Source organism: Protopterus annectens, chromosome 15.part0 (assembly GCF_019279795.1).
Source record: "Protopterus annectens isolate FY-2018-M chromosome 15.part0, PAN1.0, whole genome shotgun sequence".
NCBI lineage: Eukaryota > Metazoa > Chordata > Ceratodontiformes > Protopteridae > Protopterus > Protopterus annectens.
The window spans coordinates 592,712,829-592,735,890 of NC_056749.1; the positions used below are offsets into that span (position 1 = coordinate 592,712,829).

Genomic DNA, 23,062 nt, shown 5'->3' on the forward strand with positions numbered 1-23,062 from the left:
AAGTATTACTTTTGAAATGATGGCATAGGAAAGGAGAACATGTATTAAATACAGATACTTATAGAGGAGGAGAAGAAGAAGGAGTTTTTACTTAAATACAGTAGAAATTGAAAGGGTGATGTACAGTAATGACCACAATTTGTAAGACAAAGAGTACAGTGACAGCAGTAAGGCTGGAATGGCCAGAAGTACTGCTGAATTAAGAGGAATAGCAAATTACGAGGATTTAAGTGACTTTAGGTGTAGGCTTTAGCAGTAGAGGGCACCACAGGCTGCTTGAAGCTATATGAGTCAAAAATGGAATAGTAGTTAGGGTATGACTTGTACTAAGGGCTGTAGAGAAATCAATGCAGTAGCTGAAAATAGGGCCCAGTTGCCTGCACTTCTCACCTATGATTTCAAGAAGGTGGGTGACATGAAAGCTATGAAATAAAATGACAAGTAGGGTTGGGATAGCATATAATTAGTCGTTACGGCAGACAAAGAAGAATTAACATGAAATTGTGAAGTAACTAATAACAGTAATGTATACCTTTTTAGCTACTAAAGGAATGGCAGCAGTAGCAGAACTATGGCAGGATGAATACTAAATGCAGAAAGGGCAATTCAGCAATGGGGTAGTAAGTAGGGAGGTAAGGGAGAAAGGGTAGGTCAAGTAGGGATAAACAGGAAAGGTATAACAAATAAATACAGATGAAATAAAAGAGTTCACAGATCAATATGTTTCATCTTTGTTGCCATCAAAGTAAAAAAAAACAAACAAACAGCTGTTGCTCTCTTTGAAAGCCTAGATGTGTTGGTGTAGCTTAAAGAGCAAGACAGGCAGGGAGGAAAGTGGCACAAAATTTACAAATGAGAAGTAAAGTAGCAGACAGCTGTCAGAAAATCTACAGGTAGCAAGTTGAATTTGCAGGGAATAGTCTAATGTGTATTCAAAAAAATATATACATATATAGAGAGAGTGAGAGAGAGAACAGAGATTGCATAATGATATTTTATAAATTATTTAGTTGGAAGCTACAGAATACTATAAGCTAAGTGTTATAAATTAGTCTCTTGACTACAACAGGTAGAAATGACTGTGTGCTATAATGAGAATTGTGTGTTAAACAAACATAAATCATGAAACTGGAACCCTAGGTGCACTGACAGTATAACGTAAAACTGCAGCAAATGTTGATATAAAACCTGTAGAAATGTGTACTGCCACTTTAATAGTGAAAAGGAGGTTAGTAGAGCTATAAATCTGAAAACCCAGGTGTAGGACGGAGGAAGGCAAGGGCAACCCCAACATTTGTGCTTAAAGCAGAACAACCATTTCATATTCACTTTTCAGAATCAGTACTCCAGACTAAGTACAGATTCAGACAGGTAATGGTTTCCTCCAAGACCAGTAAATGCATTGCTTTTGCATGGACTATGCACCATAAACAGGCAGAGCTGACAACCTTCTTTCTCCAAAATATTGACCACTACCTCACATGCGAAACAAATTATCAAAATGTGAAACATATGCTAACAACTTACAAACTGCTTCATCAAGAAAGCTCACAGTATGGTTAAAATGTGCTACTTTACACAAGTTATATTGATGAATTAATATTGTGCAGCATTACTTCCCATGGATATTAGTTAAAAATGTATTACTATTACTTCCCATGGACATTAGTTATAAATTCTTAACAGTGAATGTGTTGCAGATCCTTTCAATGTGGAACAGCATAGTACATGGACTTTTTTAAGACTCCAGATTTATGTAATGCTGGAGTGAATGATAATAGTTAAAATTAAAAGATATATGTATACTGCATGAAAACAATGAGAAATATCACTATTGTTTGTTTTCTTTTCTATCAATGTATGCGTCCATATGTTGTTTCAATTAAGGTTAAATAAAGATATTAACAAATGAGACATTGCTCATAATGAGGTGCAGTCCAGAGGATTGGATACATGGCAAGCTAGAAAACATACATCAGCTCGTAGTACAGATACTATGAAACGTGGGGAATGGTATCAACGACTGTACAAAATACCCAAGTAAACAACTGGGAAAAAGTACTAATGAGTGACTGTAAAAATATAAACAATTCAACTATCTTTCTGGTATAGCACTATCATAGGGAAGTGGCTACATGGCCACCAGAGGGCACACTAAGCTCATTTTGTAGAGAAAAAAAACATCCATTCATAAATGAAAACTGAAGAACCTATTTATGTGTGTGGTTGACAAAATATGAAGTGGAAGGAAGATTTAAACTATTAATTGCAAATGCTAAACAGACAGTAATTGTTGAAATTAAGGCAAACTGAGGACACTGGCATTACTCCCTTTGGGTTTTCTGCAAGGGTGTCTTCTACTAAACAGATTATGGGAGTGAATTGCAAAACATGAAGTTTTCTGTCTATCTAGCAATGGATACTGTAAAACAGAGGGATTCTTCGTATTTTTGCATAATGGTGTCTTTCAATAAAGAGAGAATGGGTACAGATTGCAAATGGCAATGAAGGGGAAGGATGGGAGCCCACTGAAGAGATCTGGGCACCCAGGTCGACAGCCACCTCACCTTCGACCACCACATTGCCACTGTGGTCAGAAAGTCCTTCTAAGTGGCACATCTTATAACCAAAGGTTTCGCATCCATGAAGAAAGAGGTCATCATACCTCTCTACTCATCCCTCATTAGACCAGTCATCGAATATAACGCCCCATTTGGCATGTACCTGACCAGACACCTACAACAGCTGGAGAGGCCACAAAGGTACCTCACAAAAAGGATCCTAGGCCTTAAACACATGTCCTACATGGACAGACTCAAGAAACTTCAGCTGTTCTCAGTCTCTTATCGTCTACTTAGAGGTGATATCTGCTTGACTTACAAAGCCATGTCCGACCCAGCCCTACTTGAAATGCTACACCTAAAGAAATCCCAATCCCCTGCTCCACACGCTCAAGAGATCACAACCTCATTACCCCAATTAACAGAACATGCTGGAGGGACAGGTTCATCTCCCAAAGACTGCCCAAACTCTGGAATAAGCTTCCCATTCATGTCAAGCAGAGCACCTCACTGGCCCTCTTCAAGAGAAATCTTGACGAGTGGATGGGTAACAGAAAGTTCACTCCAGGGATCATTCCGGTTGCCCTACTGGATATGAGTACTGTGAACTAACATCAGGCGGCACTGCGCCTGGGCAATTTTTTGGGGCTAGGCTTGTAAAGGCTCCACGGCCATTAGCATAGAAAACACCTATGAACCTATGAAGATGTCTGCCCTACCAACAATGCCCAGTGTACAACAGAGGGTTACTTTAGACTTTGCACAAGGTTCTCCGTTAATAAACAGCAGCATTTAAATTAAAACAAAACAAGGCACTGGTATTGTTAAGACTGGATTTTGTAGTTTCTTTCAATAAAAACATAATGGGAGCAAACTGAAAATGGTGACTGTTTTCCACCCTTAACTTACAAGGGTATCTTTTAAGAAAAAGATAATAGTAATGGGTTGCATCACATCTGTTTTACTAGGTCACGCTTTTCAAGTTAGAGAAACAGGAAGCCAGATCAACTTCATAAATGCTAAATTTTTTTCAGTAAAGACATTGGCATACATAAATACTGTAAAGAGTTCTGCACTGGCCTGGCTATGACATGCCTATGGTCTCTGGGAGGTGCAAGTTACTACTCTTTGAGTAAAAAAAAAATCAAGAAAATGAAACACAACATTCAACTAAGCAAATAATGGACAGCTGTGGGATAGCATGTGGCTAACAAGTCAGACAAAATACTGTGGTAATAAACAGCAGCTATGTGTCTGACAAGAGAAAACTGAAATGACAAATTGAATGAAAACTGAAATGACAAATGGAGGTTAAGAGAGCAAACTATTTCACTAAGAAAAGGTAAGATATATCCTACTAGGGATCAGTTTGAGTGATGCAGACGGATAGTAATTATAAGACCAGAATCTACAAATAACATGAAATGAGTGATAAAGGTCATCTTACACATGTCTGCAAAATAGGAAGATGTTACACTACATATACCTGATGGTAGAAGACAATAAGTCTCCCTAATTTACCATTTCAGTTCCCCTACAGCCATACCTTCTCTTTTATCACATGCCCCTTGCCCTCTTTGATGCCTCCATGGTTTTCCTCTCCATCCCCCACTTCGGTAGGTACTTGGTCCATACCATCTTTTGCTTGTGTTTCAGCTCCTCTAGTCTCTCAGTGTATCCTTTCCCCTTTGGTGGTTTTATGCTGGACTCCATACAGCTATCTTTCTCCTTGCATTATCTTTAGTACTGCACAAAGTATTTAAAGTGTAGCCTGGGTAACTGTTTGATATTCCGAGACTCATTAGTATGAATCCTGAAATAGTGAGATTGAATGACCGTAAATGCGAGCTTATATACACTAAATCCGACATAGTCATTTCTCAGAATATTCCCCTTTTCTCTGAGGTATGGTGATCTCTTCATTGGTATCTATAAGTCTGGCTGGTGGGGGCTTGCTCTCCCTCCCCATATTGGGGGTAAAGGGGAACTTGCAAAAACAACTTTAAAGAAGAACATCAATGTTCCAGTACTTTTGAACTTTTTTTTGAAATTTAATAGCCTACACTTATGAGTCTTGGAATTACAATATGGAGCCTACAGCCTGCTCAGGATACAGCAAAACAGGAGTGTTAGGCCTTTGCTTCTGGAGTTTATCTTCGCTTCTTGATCTCTGATATCACTTCTTAGGTTCTTGGTCTCTGGCATCACTTTACAATTACCCAGCACTGGCTGCATTCCTAGTGCAAACCTTTATCAGAATTTTGTGATGTACCAATGCTGTTAAACCTACACCTCCCCTTTCGAGATGTACACAGGTTCAGTCAGTTTCTATTCTTCCAGTCAGGCCTTAATCCTCACTTTTGAATGTGAAAAGTGCCACAGAAAATTTTCTCCAAGCACAAACTATGGCAAAGGGATTGCAAACTTCGTGAAAAATAACCTCATCACAATTTAGCAACTACCACAAACCTAAAAATATACATATAATGTGTTTATATGCAGAATTATATAAGGAGTAGAAATTAATACTAAGTTACTTGACTGAAGTAATCCTTCTCTCTGCAGCCTAATACAGTTATATGAGATACTCTCACCATAACAGCGGATGGCTGACTCATCTTTGTCCTCAGGACTTTACTTGCTCAGATTATTGCTCTGTTTTGTAGAACAATAATGATGCTACATTTTTACCACAGTAGTAATATGAATAATGTTTCCACTGCCAAAAACTCTGCATATAACTAAATTCGAGCTACAAGGTGTTTTAGTTACAATTCAGCAATTCAGTCAACAAATAAAACCATGCACATTCCAGCCCAGGATTATAATTCAGCAACAGGAAACAGTGAAAATGCAAAAGTTAATATGCGATAAAGACAAGAGAGAGGAGAGAGGAATGATACCTAGACTATGAGTGCAAGGATGATTCAGTTATCAGGCTGGTTCTGTGGTGCAGAAGGATGGGGCCTCTAATGCAGCCTAGCAGACCTGAGTTTGAACACGAACCCTGGTTCCTGAAGAATCAGTTGAAAGGATGGGAAAAGAAAAGTATTTATTTGGCTCGACTATTCCGGAGGGAGATGTGGGTTGCCTGGTTCATGCTGACACTCTCTCAGTCAGTGATGCCCATGGGAGGGATTCATCATTCACCATAATAAATTGAAGATGCACTATATTCTGTTATTGTGTCACTGCACATTCTGTGCACAGGGGGTAAGCTTATGGGTAGGACAAAAAAACAAACAAATTCTCTCTTTGTCAGCAATGCAACACTGTAATTGGATACCTCAATCTTTGCTTGAACTCTGTCAGATCTACTCACATACTTCAATCTCTGCTTAAGCTCTATCAGATGAAACCCAGGGGAACAGATAATATCAGTGATCTAGAGGTCAAGGAGACATACCCAAGATTAGCTGAAGGTCAGTTACAGAGAGGCAGCAAAAACAGAGATTAAAAAATATGATTTAATTTTCTGCTTATACAGTGAGTATGTCACACAACTGTACTGTAGTTCTTTATCATCCTTGCCCTTCAATCATTAGTTGGTTGGGTAGAATATCATAAAGAAGGGGAGGCGGAAAGAATGTCACACAGTTGGATGAACTATGATAGAGAACTTACCCTTTGGTCCCTTCATCAGGTTCACTTCAATGATTGTCTCAGGTGGGGGCTGTCTCCGTCGCACTAACAGTCTTACAACTGGTCCTGCTTCTTTCAGTGCCTCTACTGCTCGACTGTGCACAACTTCAGATACATCTACTTCATTCACTCTCAGCACACAGTCATTGACACTAAAAAGGAAAATGCACACAAAATTAACATGGCAGAATTGAGCCTTCAGTAGTACTTTTCTAATGTGACACAACACATTTCTTTGTGACATTTCTGCCATCTGAACACGAACAAATAAATAAAAAAATAGATATGGCAAATCTTTATTTACCTAAGAATTTAGTTTTTAATTATTTACTTATTTTGTTAAAGGAAAAAGTACAGTTGTGTAAGTAAACTTACCCTAACAGTAAATAATCAAATGATCACTGCTGCAGTAGCCTTAGCTATAAGGGTTATATCCTGCCAAGGAAATAACAGGCAGACTACTTCCAAAGCTTCGACACAAAACTGAAAAAAGCAATAAACGACCAAAGCCAGATATAAAAGACCCAACTTTAATGCAACAAACTACTGACACTCTCCAGCATATTGGCTAAAATGCCTTTCAAGTGTCAGAGAACAAAGCACACTCAAACAATTAAATATATCATCACATTAAAAATCAACAAATCAGAATTTTAATTAAACAATCAATTAAAAAAGTCACCAATAACCCCCCACTCACAAAAACACTTTCTAGTTGCATTCTGAATTTAAACCATTGGGGTCAGTGACAGTGTTCCATATTTCAAAATAAATAAATTCTCTTTAAAAAGTAATTTTTGTTTTTTATATCTGCATCAGTAAAAACTTTCACTTTTCCTAAACTAGTACCGTGAAGATATTTTTCATTCTCCCCATTACACAGAGAAAAATGCATGGCAACCGAACTTAACACTTTTTGATTTCTAAAATGTTCTAAAAGCCTGGTTCTAAATGCCCTTTTTGTCTCTCCTATATAGAAAAGGTTACATGGACATCTAAGGGCATAAACTACCCCTTCTGTGCCACAATTATACAGTTCTCTAGATATATAAATAATGCCATTTATTCTTTCAAAAAATGGACTATATGTGTACATCCAGAACAATGCTTACAAGGAATAGTGCCTACTACTCTCTTCACCCCCATACTCATATTTAAAACTGGTGTGGTATAATGACTATGAACCAACATATCTTTAATACTGCACCCCCTCTTATAAGAAAAACCCAATTTACTGGGCAACAAACAAGCTAAACTCTTATCCTTTAATAAAAAATTCCAATAACACTTCACAATGTTAAACATAATATCAGAAAGATTTGTATATTCTGTAACAAAATATATTTCTTTATTTTCCCCATTTCCTTGTTACTTATTATATTACTGTCACAAGTATTACTTCTAACCACATTATATCTTTTATCTTGAATTAACTGATTAGCTAATAATTTGTTAAGTGCATCCTGAATAACCCCATTATCTAAACTGGTCACATGTTTTTAAAAATTCACCCCAAGAAACTGTTCTTCATTACAATGTATTTTTATACGAAGTACCAGGGTACCATTTTAGAAAAAACGAAAGTTTTGATGGATGCGTTTTTAAAACAAAAATTACTTTTTAAAGAGAATTTATTTATTTTGAAATATGGAATGCTGACCCCAATGGTTTAAATTCAGAAGGCAACTGAAAAGTGTTTTTCAGGCAGCTTGAGCAGAGCCGACTAAAAGACTAGTTTTGTGCAAAGCCCTTCAGAGGTTTCCTACCCACAGAGAGAGGTATGCTGAGCCCTGAAAGGGCAATGCTAGAACAACAAAAAATAAATGTCCACACTACGGCATTAAAAGCACACCAAAAAACAGGGGAGATCAAAGGAGGGAGCAGCCACTGCAGCAGTGATCATTTGAACATCTAGTGTGGTGCTAAGTTTTATTACACAATTGTACTATGTTCATCATATTAATCACTGTTGCAGGAGCCTTAGTTATATGGGTAAATTACTCTATCTACCTACATTTGAGTGGTGGAAGGAGAAGATTCCAGAAGGCCTTTGTGAATTGTCCTAGCAAAGCCTGATCTGGACCTAGAGAAGGAATCAAGCTTATAGTGCTTTGTAAAAGTATGTACAGAAGACCAAGTAGCAGCTTCTAGAATACATCTAGAGAATCCAACCCTTTCCAAAAAGTTCCAACCAGAGGAATGAAAGCGCTAAACCTTGTGTTTTGACTCAACAAATCAGTGGTTTCAAGCAGCATGTGGTTTCCTTGTCGTGGCTTGGCATTCCAAAAAGCCACTGATGAAGTCAAGACGCTGGTAGACAAGTCCTTGACCTTGTGTGGAATTGTTTGTTATGGTGGAGAGTAGCAATATAGCAATAATTAATAATCTTAGACAACCATTTGGAAAAAGACTGCTTTAATGTAGGTACTTCCTTATTCTTACCTTCAGAAGAAATGAACAACTGATGGATAGTTTGGCAGATACTACTTTAGGCATAAAAGAAGGGTTACTTCTCAAAGAAACCCTGTACCTATGGAAAATCAGATAGGTTTGACTCATCATAAGAGCTTGCAACTTAGATACCCTTCCTGCAGCGATGAGAACAATCAGTAAAAGTGTCTTCCATGTTAAGAACCTCAAGTCAGCCAGGTTAGCTGGTTCAAACGGAGCAAGTATTAGCTTGTCTAATACAAAGTTAAGATTTCAAGGAGGGGTCACTGCTTCTTTTTGAGGCTTCTTATGGAAAATCCCTTGTAAAAAATGTTGGCATGAGGCTGCAATGAAAGGGGGATCCATGGGGAGACATGCTGAAATGGCCGATAAATGAACCTTGATAAAGGAATGTGAAAGGCCATAGGATAGTAACTCACACAAATAATGTAAAACCAGAGAACAATTATCCATGAATGGGTGCTAGTTATGTTGATGGCACCAACTAAAAAAACTTTTCCATTTGCTAATAATATGGTTTCCTAGTAGCAGGCTTCCTTGTCTCCATTAGTACCTGCTGCATGTCCTCAGTAAACAGGTGCTAAAAATGAACTAAGGCCCTATCATCCAAGCAGTCAACTGAACTTGATTGAATATGAGGTATATCAAACACCCCTATTCTTATCTGAGTAGACCCAGTCTGTAAAGAAGAGTGTAGTAATTGGCCCTGGCCATTTCCAAAAGAAGGGAGAAACATGGTTACCTGGGCCAGAAGGGAGTCACTATAATGATCTTGGAGGATTCCTTCTGAATCTTCAGAAGTACCCTAGATATTAATGGAAAGGGTGGAAAAGCATTCACTAACATCCCTGTCCAAGAAAAAGAAAAGGCATCTCTCTTCCAGGTCTTCTTGTCCTGGAACAAAACACTTGCTAGTTCAGAGAGAAGGCAAAGTGGTCTACTTGAGAAACTCCCTACAGATGGATCAAATCTTGGAAGACCCCCTGATCTAATTTTCATTCATGACAGTCTGCCATGGTCCTTCTCAGCTTGTCTACAAACAATTTTGCTGTGATGAAATGCAGGATGCCTGTAGAGTAAGATTATGATGTGAAGCTATATTCCATGCTAACAGGGCTAATCTGCAAAGGGGTCATGACCTGGTTACCCCTTGCCTTATTGATGTACCACATGACTGTGGTATTGTCTGTAACTACCTGAAGAGGTCCTGGGGACCAGAAATACTTCAGACAGTTGAATACTTTGATCAAGGCAAGCAGCTCCACCAAATGATTTCTCTTCTGACAAACCCCAGCACTAGGATTTGAAAAGACAAAGGGTGTTGGTGCAGGGAGAAAAGATATTTCAGATACCACTGTATCTGTCCCATGTGGAGTCTTTCCAGGGGTATCATCATCATAGATGCCATAAGACCCAAAATCCTGAGGTATTCCCTCTCAGTGACTTAAATATGAGCAGAAATGACTAGAAATAGATCTAGATACAGATTGATTTTTCATGTGGAAGAAAAGATCTTTTTTTAAAATCATCTTTATTGAATTATTACTTATGACTAGGGTTGCCATATTTCTCTGTGGCCGAAACTGGACCAAGGCCACACTCCTTGCATCTCACCTAACTTCTCCCCTCTCATCTCTCTCCCAACTCACTTTCCCACCTATTTCATGAAGGCATAGTCATGTCAGGGGGGAGGAGGAATGTCCTCTTTTCCTGGTTTGGGAGTTATTTATTTATTTATTATTATTTTTTTTTAACAGAAAACCACAGCAAATCAGGTGTTTCTATATAAAAAAAGTATAATAAATCTGTTGAAACTGAAGTTTTAACAGTGTTTTCCAGACTGCAGGACAATCAATTTGATTTCCAGATAATCTAGAAAAAGCAGGTGGCAGCCCTACTTATGACATAGGCAATCATACATTTATATAAATGAAAGCAAACTATATTGTCATATTCTAAGATACAAACATAAAGCACATATAATGTTATCTACAGTCGTCGTCAATCTAACATTACATAGCTCACTCAATTCCTCCCTTCCCTTAAACCTCATTCTCCCTCTGAAGCATCCTTCTGTATGTATTGTTCCCATAACTCCTATTTTTCTATGTAATTTGCTCCTACCCTTCTCTATGGATCCCACTTCCAGTTCTTTTATCTCTGTTACTATATTCACTACTTCTAATATGTTGGTTTAGACTTTGATTTCCATTTTCTAGTAATTGCTTTTTTCACAGTCACCAGAATTAAACTCAGCAAGGCCTTACTATGTGTAAGCAATTTAGATCTTGTTTCACAGCTCAAAAAATAATTTCCTTAGGTATACCAATTTGCTCACCCAGTATTTCTGTCAGAGTAGTCTGTAGGGAATTTTTAAGGCCTGCCAAGTCATTACACTCCCCAAAAATATGTTCTCAATTACCTTTTTCTTCTCCATCACACCCCCCACATTTGCAATTTACCAGAGGAAAAAAATCTATGGAGTCTACTTGGTGTATAAAAATACCTATGCAAACACTTCCAAGCCACAATCTTAAATCTTCTGGATTTTGTTGTACATATGGGAGCCATACATACATATATCCTCCTATTGTTTCTTTGTGAATTACTTATCCACACTGTCTTTACAATCTTTTCTAACCTCCTCTGATTGACTCCTGCACTCATCATGCAATATTTTATACGTCCTAATAATCATCCCTTTTTAACATAAGCTTCTGCTCTAGATTCAACTAAAAACACTGGTTTTCCATTTAGGATTCCCATATTCCTTTCCCTTTGCAAGTAGTCTGACATCAATCCTTAATAGAGAAGGCAGTCTCTAAGCTACAGTCTAAATGTATTCTTGACTTCTTTGCACTCTAATTCCACTTCTTCTAATTATTTGCTCCCAGTACCTTGGTTCCTTTGTCAGTTTTCTCTAATAAATTCCTGCCCTCTCTTGCCTATTCTCTGTACCCCTAATTGCAGTCATCCCTACTGGAAAATTTTCCTTTCTCCATTCCTGTGTTGGCTTAGTTTTTAGAACACTTTCTGATACTTTATGAATATAATATTCTATATTATAAAATACATTATAAAAAACTCCACCTATACTCTGTGGCATATCGTCTACTCAGAAGAGATCTCTGCTTAACATACAAGGCCATGTCAAACCCAGAGCTGTTGGACATGCTACACTTAAAGAAATCCCAATCCCTCAGAGACACACGCTCCATGGATCTAAACCTTGTCATCACAATGAACAAAACATGCTGGAGGGATAGGTTCCTGACCCAGAGACTCAACAGACTGCCCATACATATCAAGCAGAGTGCCTCTTTGGCCATCTTCAAAAGGAACCTTGATGACTGGATGGGAGATAGGAAATTCACCCTGGGGATCACGTCAGTCGCCCTGCTAGACAGGGGTCCAGGGAAGTAAATACTGTGGGAAGAAATAGCCAGGGAATGGTTATGGCTAGGCTTGTATAGGCCCTAGGGCTGATAGCCTAGTACCAACCTATGAACCTATGACTATTATTATTCTCCTTAAGTTCTTAAGGATCTACATTCAAAATTCCACTCTCTCCTTATTTCTTCAGCCCCCCACCTCAGTTTCATAGGTTCATAGGTTCATAGGTTGGTACTAGGCTATCAGCCCTAGGGCCTATACAAGCCTAGCCATAACAATTCCCTGGCTATTTCTTCCCACATTATTTACTTTCCTGGACCCCTGTCTAGCATTTCTCCCATCCAATCATCAAAGTTCCTCTTGAAGAGGTCCAAAGAGGCACTCTGCTTGACATGTATGGGCAATCTATTCCAGAGTCTGGGGAGTCTCTGGGTCAGGAACCTATCCCTCTAGCATGGTCCAACAGCAGCAGAGATCGCTCTGTCAGCATAGAGCATCTGCTTAAGGCCTGTGATTCTCTTAGTGAGGTATTTCTGAGGCCTTTCTTGTTGTTGCCGATGTCTTGAGAGGTACATACCAAATTGTATTCTATAATGGGTCTAATGAGGGATGAGTACAGTGGGACAATGATCTCCTTTTCTGGATGAAAAGCCCTTCGTGATGAGGTGTGCCACATAGAAGGATTTCCTGACTGTTGTACCACTGTCCACCTGTGTCCCTAAGTCTCTTATCACACTTTCTGTGTTTAGTGTACTGCCACCTATATGGTAATTCATGGATACATGCATCTGTTTCTGTAAGGCCCTTTTGTGAGTATATCACATCATTTGGGATTCAATAATGGCTCCCAGTTTGCAGTCATCTGCAAACTTTGTTAGGACTGAACCCTGAGGTACTCCACTTGTCACTTGTCTGGAGGTGGAGGTGGAGTTTTACAGTGTGGGTTCTATCAGTAAGCCATTTAGCAACCCATTGGGTGAAATAGGGATTAATGCCCAACTTAGTAAGTTTATCTATGATTCCAGAGTGGGGATGGTGTCAAAGGCCTTGGCAAGGTCTAGATAGGCTGTGTGGACCACCTTACCCTTGTCCATGGCTCTGGAGACTGATTCAAAGAAGTCAATCAGGTTCAGGAGACAAGATCGGCCCTTCACAAACCCAAACTGGGTGGGGTCCAGTGTTTGAAGGTTGCCAATGTCTTTGTTTATAAGTTCCATGATAATACTTCCATGGCCTTGCAGATAAGGCTTGTCAGACTGATGGGACGGTATGGTTGGATCCAAGGTGGATCCCGCCTTGTGATTGGGATAAGATGTGAGGTTATGATTAAACATGACACTTAGGTGAGGTGCCAGTTCATATTGTAGTTCATGTAGTACACAGCCTGGGATGTCATCTGGTCCCATGGATGCTGTATTCTTGGCTTTAGAGAGTTTGTACCTGTGTGGCCGTTATACTGGAATTTGGCAATCTTCGAGATGGGCCATTTAGGTGAAGTTGAAACTGAATCGATCTGCCAGGATATTGGCAATATCCTTTGGATCAGTATATTTAATGCCATTCTGTTTTAGCTCAGAGCAGATCTGAGCATTGCCATTTAGATTCTTGACATAGTTATAGAATGCTTTGTGGTTGTCTTTGGAATCTTTGGCAATTTTATTTTCGTAACTAGCTTTGGAGGATTTTATGAGGCATCTCAGTTTCTTACTGAGGCTAGTAAGGGAGTTTTGCATCCTGGGATTTTCCTCTTTTCTGCAAAAGTTTCTTCCTTTTGTTGTAAAGTTTGTTTATGGCAGGGGACCACCAGATTGGCTTCCTTTTTTGGATGAGAGCATTTTGGTTCTATTTGGGATATTCATGCATGAGTGGATGTGCTCATACAGTGCCTTAGTGTAAGATTCAGCAGTTGAACTTTCAGTTCCGTCTGCATGGGTGTTATGAAGTTTGTCACTTCTGACTTGAGTAGTATGAAGTTGGCTTTGGAGAAGTTTTTATGGTGGTTTCTTTACTGGGGGGGGGTGGGATGTGGATGTTAAGGGTGATTAGCTTATGGTCAGACCTGACTGGGTGACCATAGGTATGGAGCATTGATTTCCATGTGTTGGTAATGACCAGGTCTAGGATATTGGAGCCCCCTGGGGACTAGATATTATTAGCATTGGAATTTATGAAATTATGAAAGAAAGAACCGTTCTTGGGTGTTGGGACATGCAGTATTAGGATGTTTGGTTCTATGTTAATATTTTCCTGTATGTTTAGAAAGGTGTAGTGAGAATCTTGGGGTATGGTGGGGGATCTGTAGCAAGCTACAATTTATTGCAGTCTTACCTAGTGTTAGTTGCACTTGGAGAATTTCAGACACATTGTGTTGGCCAACTAGCCTGGTGGTGTGAATATCCTTGGTGAATATTGACACTCCTCCACCTTTAGTGTTTCGGTCCTGGTGTGGTGGAGAGTTGTAGCCTGGTATTGCAGGGGTGCTCTCTGGAGCCTTGAACCAGGTCTCAGTTACTGCACAGATATCGATGTTCTCCATTTGAGGTTTAGACTTCTAGCATTGAGTAGCATTACCTTCAGATTTTGCATGCTTGTACCTGTTACGGTGGTGGTTTTGTCCTTTGAAGTTTGCCTAAAAAGGCCACGATAGGTGGGCAGAGCAGCCCCCAAACTGAAATCCCAGGGGCGACAGGTGCAGACCATCTCTGGCAAAGCATCATGGTCTGTCAATCATGTCATCCCAGGCAGACAGATACTGGATCCCCTTTGAATGACACCATAAGCTTAGCCAATTGTTGAAGTCAATCATTTTATCCTTATATTGTGGTATCATTCTGGGCAAAGGCAGGATGCTACTCAGGGCTAGGGTCATACCTGCCTGGGTCACATGATCCGAGAGCTCTTCCATGTCTCAAGTCATTCACTCCAACATGGACAATGACAGAGTCATATTTGTACTTGTTGTGGAGTGACTTGAGTGCATGCATCCATTTTGAATTATAGCTTTCTACTTGTGCTGTGCTGTGCATAGGAACCTTAACTATGTAGCTCTAAAATATCCCTTCAAATCAGGTAATCCCAAAACACCTCTTTCTATTGGAAGGATCAATTTATCCCACTCAACCCTTGCCCTCTTCCCCTCCTGGATAAAATCCTTCAACTTTTTATTAATTACTGTACGCAACTTTTCCTGTGGTTGATGTATAAAGTTAGAGGGTTTCTAAAACATTTTCTCTACTTGTGTCTTGCTATCCATATCCACAGGCAAGAGCTTCTAGTTCCCCAGTTTTTGTATTATCCTTTGTTTAGTCTCTTCCCACATATCCTTAGCTGTTATAACAAAAAAACCCTTTTAACCCATACTCCTAAGTACTTTATTTTATCATGTCCACATAAACGTGGGTATTGCTGAACAGATTTGAGTGTGGGTATATAGTTTACAGTTATAGCCATTGTTTTATCTTCATTAATTTTGTATCCCAAAAAACTTGAATCTGTCTCAGAATGTACCACAACACTGAGCTGTCCTTTTCTAGTTTTAGGAGATACAAAATAATATCATCTATAAATAAAGCCAACTTTTCTTGATTACCATACCAATTATATCCTTGAATTTCTGAGTCCCTTATTTTCTTTGTCAGTGGTTCTAAAATATAAAGCAAATAACAAAGGGGAATGAGGGTGCCCCTGACTGGTTCCTCTGTTCAGACAGAACTTATAGGAGAGCAACCCCCTCCCTACTTTAATGTTCACCTCTGACCCGTCATATATCCTCCTAATTAACCTTATTATTTTGTTAGGGAATGCAAATGCTTCCGTTGCCTTGCTCATCCAATCCCACATTTGTTGAATACTTTCTCTGCAATGAGACGCACCAACAATAGCGGTATTTTCTTACATTCTGTCCCCCTCTGGATCATCTTTGTTCTATTAATGTTGTCAAATGTTTGCTTCCCCCTCTACAAAACCACACTGATCCATATATATCAACTTTGGCAACACCCTTGCCATACATTTAGCCATTGTAGACATAAATATTATATATACATGGTTTAGAATCAAAATGGGCCTGTAAGAAGCTGAATCTGATAGTTCTTTACTATCTTTAGGTATCACAGTTACCACAGCTTTCTTCTAGGATGTTGGTGCTTCCCTTCCTTGTAAAATACTTTAAAAAAAAAAAAAAAACCTTCCAGATCTTTATCACCTTCTTCCCTCTTAGCTTCCAAATCTCCACAGGAATGTTATCTATTCCTGGAAACTTTCCTTTAGATTGGTTAAACATCACCATTTTTATCTCAACTCTTCCTATCCTAAACACTAAGTGTAATCTACCTCTAACCTTGGCATATTTAATTATTCCAAAAATACTTCCATTTGTGCTTTTTCTTGATTTCTAGTTTCCCCTGCTTTATTCAAAGTTTCATAAAATTTCCAAAATACTTCTAATATCTCTTCAGGATCTCTTTATTTTTCTTGTTATAGACTCCATAAGCTTGGCAACAACATTTTCTACTTTCTTTTGCCTGAGTCATTGTGCTAAAAGTTTTTGTGCTCTGAGTTTATTATCAAAAACAGTTGCTTAATAGCAATTTTTCTAAAGTCACGCATATTATCCAGGCATTCCCTTATTAACCCTTCAGCACTCTGCAGTTGCACCTCTTCTTGGGGAAGAAAACCTCTTTGAGCTGAGGTGTCAAGTTGACATCCCAAAAACACTATACTTTCAGAAGGACCCAAGAAAGACTTTTTAATGTTCTCTTGGAATCCCAGCTTGTGTAAGAAATCTCTCACTCAAATTCCTTACACTTTGAAAAAGACTCTACAAAGACAAGCAAGTTGTCTATATATGGAAATGTGGATATCCTGTAACATGCAATGAGCTATAACTGGAGCTAGATGCTTTGTGAACAGTCTTGGTGAAGTGGATAGTTCAAAGGGTAAGGCACAGAACTGATAATGTGATTTAGACACACAAAGCCAAAAGAAACATTTGAAGTCTGGATGAACAGGGATGTGGTGATAAGCATCTTTTAAATCTAGAGGTACCAGGAAACTTGAAAGTGGAAGAAGAGGTAACAGGCTGTGAAGTGACATCATTTTGAATTTATGCACTATCATAAACAGGCGTAGGAAAGAAATTTCCAGAACTGGTCTCCAAGCATTTTCTTTCTTTGACACTATGAACATCCTTTAATAAAACCCTTCTCTCCCTGGGAAAGAGGAACAGGTTCTATTACTCCTTGGAACAGCATGCGATGAAGAACTGGTGGAAATAAGAGAGTCTGATCTGTAGGATGAGAATGACCCCCTGGAAAGGAGGAATTTTCTCCTACTGACATCTCTAACTTTGATTAACTAGTTTCAGAACTCATTTCTCTGAAACAATCTGTTGCCAAAGAGAAAAATGGAAATCCATGCTATCTGGAAGAAAAAAGGGGCCAGGGGTTCACATGATCTCTTAAATAGTTATTCAGACTTGTTGGACTGTCCTTGGCAATGGGAGGTTTGAGACATCTTTTTGGAAGACCCTTGCCATTTCTTCTTAATCCAGTTACCTTATTTTTTAAACAAGAAACATTTTTATTAAATGATCACTTATGACGTAGGCAATCATACATTTATGTAAATGAAAACAAACCATACTTACACATTTTCAGTTGATAACATTATAAAATACACATAATTTTCTATACTGTCATTGTCAATCAAACATTACATAGCTTATTTAATTCCTGCCATTAAACCTCTTTCCTCCTACAAAACATTACTTTGCATGTAGTGTTCCCACCCGGAATTTCCATGTTATTATATGTGATTTGCTCTTACTCTTTTCTAAAGATCCCACTTCCAGTTTTTTTATCTGTATTACTGCGGTGGTGGTGCTGCGGTAGTGTTGTCGCCTCATAGTAAGATGTTTTCCTGTTCAATTCTCAGTGAAAGCGTCTTCTGCGTGGAGATATGCGTGAATGGGCGTACCTTTGTTGAAGGTTGTACGTCAGGGCTGGCAACTCGGTACGTAAAAATCTGCTGCCAATCATTAGCGGACCGGAGTTCTGCTGTGGTGACCCCTAACCGGGAAAAGCCGAAAAATAGAACTATATTTACTACTTCTAGTACAGTATGTTTAGACTTTTGTGATGAAAGGAGGTACTGCAAGCACAGCTCGCTGGAATTTTGTAAATAATTATATGTCACTTGTGAATATCAAACTAATTTATATAAGATGCTTGTGTTACAAATGTATTAGAATTGTATGTCATGTGCCTATCAAACTGCTTTGTACAGATGTTTGTGTGAAATGGTATTTGTAAAGTGCCTGTGCTTAAAATGTATCCACAGTATGTCCTACTGGAAGAGAACAGAAATGTACATGCACTATTGTAGCTTTTTAAATGTATATGTTTTAACAGAGGAAACTGGAGGGTTAACCTCAGTCCAGCAAACTTTAGAAAAAAATATTTGAAATTAAATCATTTTATAGGCTAGGCCATAAAGATGCTATCTCACAGGTTTCAATGCAGCCAGAGACACACATTCTGTACTAGGAAGCTTTCTGTATTGTCTTTAGGGTGAACTAATCACTACTCTGAAAGCATGGAGAATGCAATTGTTTTATGACTTCCAGCACCTGCCATATATCTAAGCAAAAGCCTTTGTATGCGTATTGTTACAGATAGGTGCTATGTCTTGCCAGCTTCCAGCAATGCGGGGTTTGCCTGGGAACCAGAAGTCAGAAGACCTGAAATATCATCATTCTGCAAGCCATTTGAGCAGTAATATTTTAGATATTATTTTGAGAAGTCTCTTACAGTGAAACAGAGCTTTCTGTATTCTGTCTTGGACCTGGCAACAAGAACCACTCACCGCATCATCTACCTTGCATTAAGTAAGTTACAAGGGAATAGTATAATTCTCTTAGATTCAGTGAGGAATATAGTGAAGTTTAGTTTAGATATTTTTCTTTATTTGTCTGAGCCTGTCCTGCAATGTTGTTTTAAATATCTCCTGTGATTTTGAACTCTGATGTCACTGTGAATATATACTTAGTATTTTCTCATTCTTTTATTTATTATTAAATATATTTAAACCTTTCATTGTGGCAGATCTTTGTAGAGATATTTAAGTTTTGTGAGTACTTGCACATTTAGTTGGTGACACTGTGTGAGTCACTCCTAACAGCCTTGCTCTTGGTCAAACTACCATTTCTATTAATATTAAGATTACACAGTAAAATTTGACACCCTTTGTTAAGGGCCTGTATGTGTACCTGTTATCCTCTCAGTGAACAAGCCCCAACAGGTGCCACTGGTGAGGATTGAGGCTCCTTGATTACTGGCTCAGAAGTGGGATATCCATGTCACATACTGGTTGTTAGTGGTGGGTCGTCACAGCTTTGATTTCCATTTTTTAGTAAGTGTTTTTTGGCAGCCACCAGAATTAAATTCAGCAAGGCTTAACTATGTATAGGCAATTCCAATTATGTATCACAGCTCAAAAAAAAAATTCCTTAGTTACACCAATTTGCCCACCCAATATTCCTACCATAGTAGTCTACAGAAAATTTTTAAAACCTGCCAATTCATTATACTTCCAAAAAATATGTTCCCAATAACCTCTTTCTTTCCCATCACACATCCAATATTTGCAGTCTGGATCCTGGATTCACTCCTGTGTATACAGCACATTGGGCAATGAGCACCCTTCAGCACTCATTGGTTCCATAGCAGGTACGTTTTTTTATGGATTCAGGTTACTAGCCCATGGCCCAACCCTCCTTAGAGGGTGCACCACACTCTTGCACACACACACTCACACCTAGGACCAATTTAGAGTGTCTAATCCACCTACGGCATGACTTTGGAATATGTGAGGAAACCGGAGCACCCAGAAGAAACCGACATGGATGCAGGGAAGACATGCAGACTCTGCACAGAAGGCATCCCAGCCGAGAATCGAACCAGAGAATCTATTGTTATGAGGCAACAGCAATAACTGCTACACCACTGTGCTGTCCAATTTGCAATCTACCTGAGGAAAACATCTGCAGAGTCTGCTTAGGATATAAAAATACCTATGCAAACACTTCCAAGCAAAAATCCTTAATCTTCTAGACTTTGTTGCATATTTGGGAGCCATACACATATCCTATGACTGTTTCTATATGAATTGTTTATCCACTCTCTCTTCCCAATCCTTTCTAACATTATCTGATTGATTCCTACAGTTATCATGCACTATTTTATATTCCCTACTAAATATCCCTTTTTTAACAGCAGCATCTGTTCTAGATTCTCCTACAAAACTCTACTACTGTTGGTCTTTCACTTAGGATCTCTCTATTCCTTTCTCTTTGCCTGTACTCTGATATTAAGCTAGTTTGCTCAAAGCTGCAGTGAGTTAGGCCTTCTGCCTTTGCTCTACTGTTTTTCAAATGCCTACTGAGAGACTACACATGATAAGTGTTTATTTTCAACAATTTTCTGCACTTTCTGATTAACTAAAACAATATTTGCTGCATATCTGTTTGTTTAAACTGTTCAACTGTATTTTACTGCATTTTTAGATTGTCTGCTAATTGAATTCCTCTTACAACTGTAATTACTATTCATTTGCTTGTTTTATTCATTTTACTTATTTGTTACATTTGAAAAACACTAGCATAGACTAGGTTCATGTTTTTTCTGAATCTAGTACTGCTTGTGTCCTTTGGAGCTTGTAAACAGTTAATCTTTTGTCTGGAGAGACCCACCCCCATGCCCTTGTGTCAGGAAGGTACAGTTTGGGCTGATTAGCTAGAGTTACTGTTGCAGGGCTCTGTTTAGGGTGTTTTGATTGGATAATTTGAACTTTGGCTGTTTTCTGTTTTTCTGCATTAAAAAGCTAGTGTTTGAACCAGTTTGTGCATGTTTGTTCAAAGCTGCAGTGAGTTAGACCTTCTGCCCTTGCTCTGCTGTTTTCCAATTGCCTGCTGAGAGACTACAAATGATAAGTGCTTATTTTCTGCACTTTCTGATTAAAACAATATTTGCTGCATATCTGTTTGTTTAAACTGTGCAACTGTATTTTACTGCATTTTTAGATTGCCTGCTAATTGAATTCCTCTTACAACTGCAATGACTGTTCATCTGCTTGCTTTGTTCATTGTTTGCTGCAGTTGAAAAACAATAGCACAGACTAGGTTCAGGTTTTTGGTGAATCCACAGTAAACTCTCAGTTAAATGGAACTCAAGCAACCAGAAAAAAAATCGAAGAAATACAGTACAGTATGAACAATTCAGTTTTTCATGTGTTGCATTTTGTTTTCCCCCTCAGAAACATACCTTTCGTTTTTTAGAGTTTTAGAGTTTCAAAAAGGGAAGATACAAATAAATTCCCTCTCTCCTCAACCTGAGAACAAGTCAAACCAAACAAGTCAAATCACTAAAATGTTAACACTCGCTCCATACTCACTCAGCCAGTTTGTGTCAGATTGCACATTCTCTCTCTGATCTTTCACACACACTCTCTTCAGCTTTCATACATCTCTCTGATCTCATACACAGCTGCTTCTGTTTCATACATGCATTCATTCTCACAATCTATATTCAGTTCATTCAATTTCAATCCACTCAGCATGCCACTGAAAACTGCTCCATGTGCCACACTTTCTAGCGGAAATATAAGTTTAAAATATTATTCCAGCCAGGCTTTTAATTACTGTATTTCATTATTAAAATCAAATCAATACAGTGTTTATGGTATAGTATAGTATAGAGTACAGTATTTGTCAGGTCCATTTTTAATAGTAACTCTCAAGCAACCAGAAACTACACTTATCCAGCATCTACCAATCCCTAAGTGTGCCGGTTAACTGAGAGTTTACTGGAGTACTGTTTGTGACTTTTGGAGCTTGTAAAACAGCCAGTCTTTTATCTGGAGAGGCCCCCTGTGCCCTCATGGCAGGAAGGTACAATTTGGACTGATTTAGCTAGAGTTACTGTTGCAGGACTCTGTTTAGGGCGTTCTGACTGGATAATTTGAACTTTGGCTGTTTCCCATTTTTCTGCTTTAAAAAGACTGTGTTTGAACTGATTTGTGCTTGCGCCCATTTGCACATCATGCAACATCCAGCACTACTGTGCAGAGGGACTGTCAATTACAGATGCCTGCTCTCTAGCCTCGGAAATATTACCTAAACCAGAGCACTTTATGCCTAAACCTACTAATACCTTCCCCTGCTGTATTCTCTCTTCAACTGTTATAGCCAAACATTAATCCTAGGACCATGAGCTGTCAGTTTCTCTCTTTTTCTCCTACAGCCTGGTTGACGTGGGTCTACTGAGGCAGTGTAGCAACTGCTTCATGTACACTGACAACCCCCTACTTCTTAATCATTCCTGTACCATTTGTGAGAGATGTACCTACATTATGAATCTGGAATCACAGGTCTCTCATGCAATAGCTAGCCAGCCCACCTACCACAACTCCTACTCATGACACACTGCATACACATAGGCCAACATATGCGGAGATACTCATGAAAGATCTACCTAAACACCAGAGACCTCCAAACACATACATACAAAACCAACCATAACACCCAAAACACACAATACACACAATGACACAAGCACAAGTGTCTTACCATCAAAGCCCATAAGGCAACACATATCCACTCCAAATATCTTAGTCACAGGAGACTCTACAGTGAGACACACAGACATCCACCTCACCAGACTGAACAACAAGAAAGTCATGGTCAGCTGCCTTTTGGTGCCAGGTTTATAATTCAGTCATACTACATGTTGGTGTGAACGACTTGAGATGTAACTCCTGGGCTGCATGAAGAGAGACATGATTGAGCTTTCTGATTATGTGTCACAGGCAGGTAAGTCCCTAGCCTTAAGCAGCATATTACCCTCTTAGAATGATACCACAATACAAACAATTATTGACTTCAGCAATTGGCTTAGTATTTGGTATCATTCTAAGGTGATCCAGTTTCTGAAAACTAAAGGAGGTGGTGTATCAATATT

At 38.8% G+C, this 23,062-nt stretch overlaps 1 protein-coding gene across 1 annotated transcript in view; it reads right to left on the reverse strand.

Moving 5' to 3' along the window:
- DLG3 (discs large MAGUK scaffold protein 3) overlaps positions 1 to 23,062 on the reverse strand; it is a 3,698,230-nt gene that overhangs the window by 1,770,610 nt on the left and 1,904,558 nt on the right. The window contains exon 8 of the mRNA XM_044057417.1: positions 6,186 to 6,355. Within this exon, the coding sequence (XP_043913352.1) occupies positions 6,186 to 6,355 (170 nt within the window). The remainder of the gene's footprint in view (positions 1 to 6,185; positions 6,356 to 23,062) is intronic.